The sequence below is a fragment of the Malurus melanocephalus genome, unplaced genomic scaffold (genome assembly GCF_030028575.1).
Source record: "Malurus melanocephalus ecotype Western Australia unplaced genomic scaffold, MMel_1.1 scaffold_84, whole genome shotgun sequence".
Classification (NCBI taxonomy): domain Eukaryota; kingdom Metazoa; phylum Chordata; class Aves; order Passeriformes; family Maluridae; genus Malurus; species Malurus melanocephalus.
The window spans coordinates 771,883-775,056 of record NW_026623316.1 but is presented as its reverse complement, the minus strand read 5'-3'; the positions used below and the strand labels follow the sequence as shown (position 1 = coordinate 775,056).

Here is a 3,174-nt window from a genome sequence, read left to right as displayed (position 1 = left end):
CCCCAAACTGCTTTTTAGTCTTCCTTTCTTCTTTCAAAACCTTTACCCTTTAGATTTTCAGAGCGGCTGCGAGAAGCAATAGTCGCATTTTCTGAACGGTTCGGTTGTCGATTAGAAGTGCATTTCGGATTCCATTTTCTGCATGTGATTTATAAGACCGTGTTTTCTTCAACCGAGAATACAAAATACACGAACAGGTTTCACTACAGTGTAAAACTAGACACGAGGAAGTCGCTCAGAATAAAGTCGGCATCCAATACAGGAAGATTTGCAATGTTAAGAAGGCGGGAATAATTCCCACCAAACTCCGACTCAACTTYCCTCTCGCACATATGCACGGCGCTAAACTCTATGCTAGCATCCACGCAGTTTAATTAATACGCAACAGCGTGTCATGGGAACTTTCAAAACAAGCTCCACATCTGAAATTAAATTAAACGAATCCACGTTTTGCTAGGGCGTGTGTTCATGCGTTGCAAGTTTGGGGTATCGTTTGTCTGTTCAACAGACTTTCTTAAATAGACAGTGGCGGCTGAGAAGGACAACAAACAAAAAGAGTTTTAAGAAAACTTAGGATAAAAGAAAGTGTTTGAAATACATTAAAAAAGAAGTGCATGCGCCGAAGCAATGTGTATCAAGAGCGACAGATCCGTGTGCTATGAATTTTAGTTATAAAACTGATGAACTAACAAGAGTTCATACAGTTCTTCTCACCCCGTGAATTTCCTCGGTTGTGTAATATTGATAGATACAGGAACAAAAGACAAACAGAACCAGTTTCTAAAATTACACACCTCTCATCGACACACATGTTTAATAATAGGGTACACCTTCCCTTCCCCCCCCCCCAAAAAAAAAAAAAAACGACTGTATAATTAGCAACAACAGTATTAAACTATTTCTGACCACCAAGTCCTAAATTAATTTTGACACTCAAGCAGATTCTTCGCCTAGCAAATCAGCTTTTCTCTTTCAAGGACCATGTAATGCTTTTTCGTAGGGATGAAAACTAAAACCAGCGAGGTGTTTAAGARGTCTGAAAGGAAAACGATACTCCAAGATAAGAAAAACTTTGCCCTAGACCATCTATCTGATGAAAACTACAAGTTTTCTCCTGCCCAGGTCGGAGGAGTAACTGATTTCTGRGTATTCAGCGAAGCCTGGACTTTCYGGGCAGGAATGGAGTAGGACTTAYAAGGCGAGAAAGGACCAGCTTAATTGCTAGTTGCCCTAAACCATTGCTGAAAACATTTTCCTAAGGGACCCTTCGAAAGAAATCTTCCCCCACCACAGCCCTTCCAGTGAATCGTGCATTCCAGGGAAGGACCTGGGTTACAGACAAGAAAAACGCAACCAAAGCATTGCCGCCCGTCTACTGAAACCACTGGTACAGCGCAAAAACTGAAGGGAAGGAAGGGCAAGGCGGAGGATGCTTCTCGTGGAGGGAGAGCGGTGCAGGCACCAACTGCGGTCCCCCAGCCTGAAGCGTCCCCGGGGTGGCCCTGTGTGGAGGGAAGCGGAGGATAAGGGGTGAGGGACTGCGAGAAGGGACAAGATACGTACGGTTGTTGGGGTCGCTGGTGTGCTGGTTCAGGGGGATGATCTCCATGCGCTGCTGCCCGTACAGGTAGTAGTCCAGCTCCTCGGCCGTGCAGCGRTACCGAGCGGCACCACGGTCGCCGCATTTGCCGCCGCCGCTGCCGGTTCCGCACAAATCCTTGCCCTGGAGGGGAGCGGGCGCTCCCCCGGTCGGGAGCTCCGAGCTCTGCAGCGGACCGAAGACCGGGAGCTGGGTCACAGGCAGGGWGGTCAGGCCAGCCAGAGAAGCGGCCGCCGCAGCCACGCACGACGAGGCGGAGGAGGAAGACGGAGTGGACGAGGAAGACGAGGAGGAGGCAGAGGAGAGGGAGGTCGGGCGCTGKCGGAGACTGTCAACCGGGGGCTCGGCTCTCTCGGGCGGCTGGAGCTGGGCGAGGGGCCCGCTGCTTTTAAGCTGGCTGCTCTGMGGGAAAAGCTGCTGCCAGTGCTGCAGATAGGCGGGATCCACCTTCAGGAACGCGGATCCGCCAGTGTCGCCGGGTTTCAGCATCGCTCTGCCTGTAAAGCGGGGAGGAAGGGGACAGAAGACATGAGACCCCCGCCCCGCCCCTGCAGGGCCGCCCCGATCCCGCGGTCGGACACGCTGGGCCACGCGTGGGCTCTGCGCCGCCGTCGTGCGGGATCAGCGGCGGGACCGTGCGCCTGCCGCTTCCCCTGCCCCACCGGGTTCRTCAGGAGAAAACCTCGTACCGAAAAGCCCCAGGACGAGAAACGTGATGGCCGGAGCGACAAAGCTGTCCTCGGTGCCCGCCCCGGAGCAGAGGCAGGACGCGGGCCGTAGCGGGCAGCCCCTCACGCCCGCCCGTGGCCGGAGAGCCCCCCGCCGCCCCGCAGGGCGCGCAGCTCACCCCGTGCCCGGCTCACGCACTGTCTTCCCCTTTCACTCCCTTCCCTCTCTCCGCGGAAGCAAACGACTCTCCGCTGACAACAGGGAGGAGGAGGAGGAGGCGGAGGAAAGTTCAGGCACACGCACACACGCACGGGTCTCTCCTCTCCGGCCGCKGCTTTCCACACCGGCGTTCACAGGCGGAGGGCGAGGGCCGGAGGTGCCCGGGCCCCGGGAGAAGGTGCCCCGCTGTGCCGGGCCAGTCCGAGGGGCCCCGGGCCGGGTCTGCCTTACCTGAGCGGGGTGAGCGCTGCTGCGGCKTGCGGAGGGGTCGGCTGCCCCGGGAGCCTTCGAAACGGAGAACGGCCGGGAGCAGAGACTTGTCCGGTCTTTGTCCACGAGGGAGCGGGGTGATTCTCCTCCAGGTGCAGGGGACTGGCGGGCCGGCTAGCTGCGAGCCGCCGGGCTCCCTCTGCCGTGGCTGCGCATCGCAGTCGCGGCCGGGCGCTCGGCTCGGCTCTGGCAGGCTCCGGGCGAGACACGTGGGTTTTACGACAGCGCAAAATACAAGTGTGTACGAGAGGGAGGGGAGGGATCGGGAAGTTACCAGCGAGTCTGGATGCAGAGCTCTTTTTTTGGCAACTTCCCTCACTTTGTTCCTTGCTCAACTTTTAAAGGTGCCCCTTTCTTCCCTTCCCTCCTCCCTCTCTCCCACCCTCCCCCAGCCTTCTACCTCTCTCACTCTCTCC

At 56.3% G+C, this 3,174-nt stretch overlaps 1 protein-coding gene across 1 annotated transcript in view; it reads right to left on the bottom strand.

The window, feature by feature from the left end:
* PRDM6 (PR/SET domain 6) overlaps positions 1-3,174 on the bottom strand; it is a 51,100-nt gene that overhangs the window by 47,546 nt on the left and 380 nt on the right. Inside the window, exons 2-3 of the mRNA XM_057367781.1 lie at positions 2,720-2,952; positions 1,564-2,097 (exon numbers count right to left, since the gene is read on the bottom strand). Coding sequence (XP_057223764.1) covers positions 1,564-2,097; positions 2,720-2,952 — 767 coding nt within the window. The remainder of the gene's footprint in view (positions 1-1,563; positions 2,098-2,719; positions 2,953-3,174) is intronic.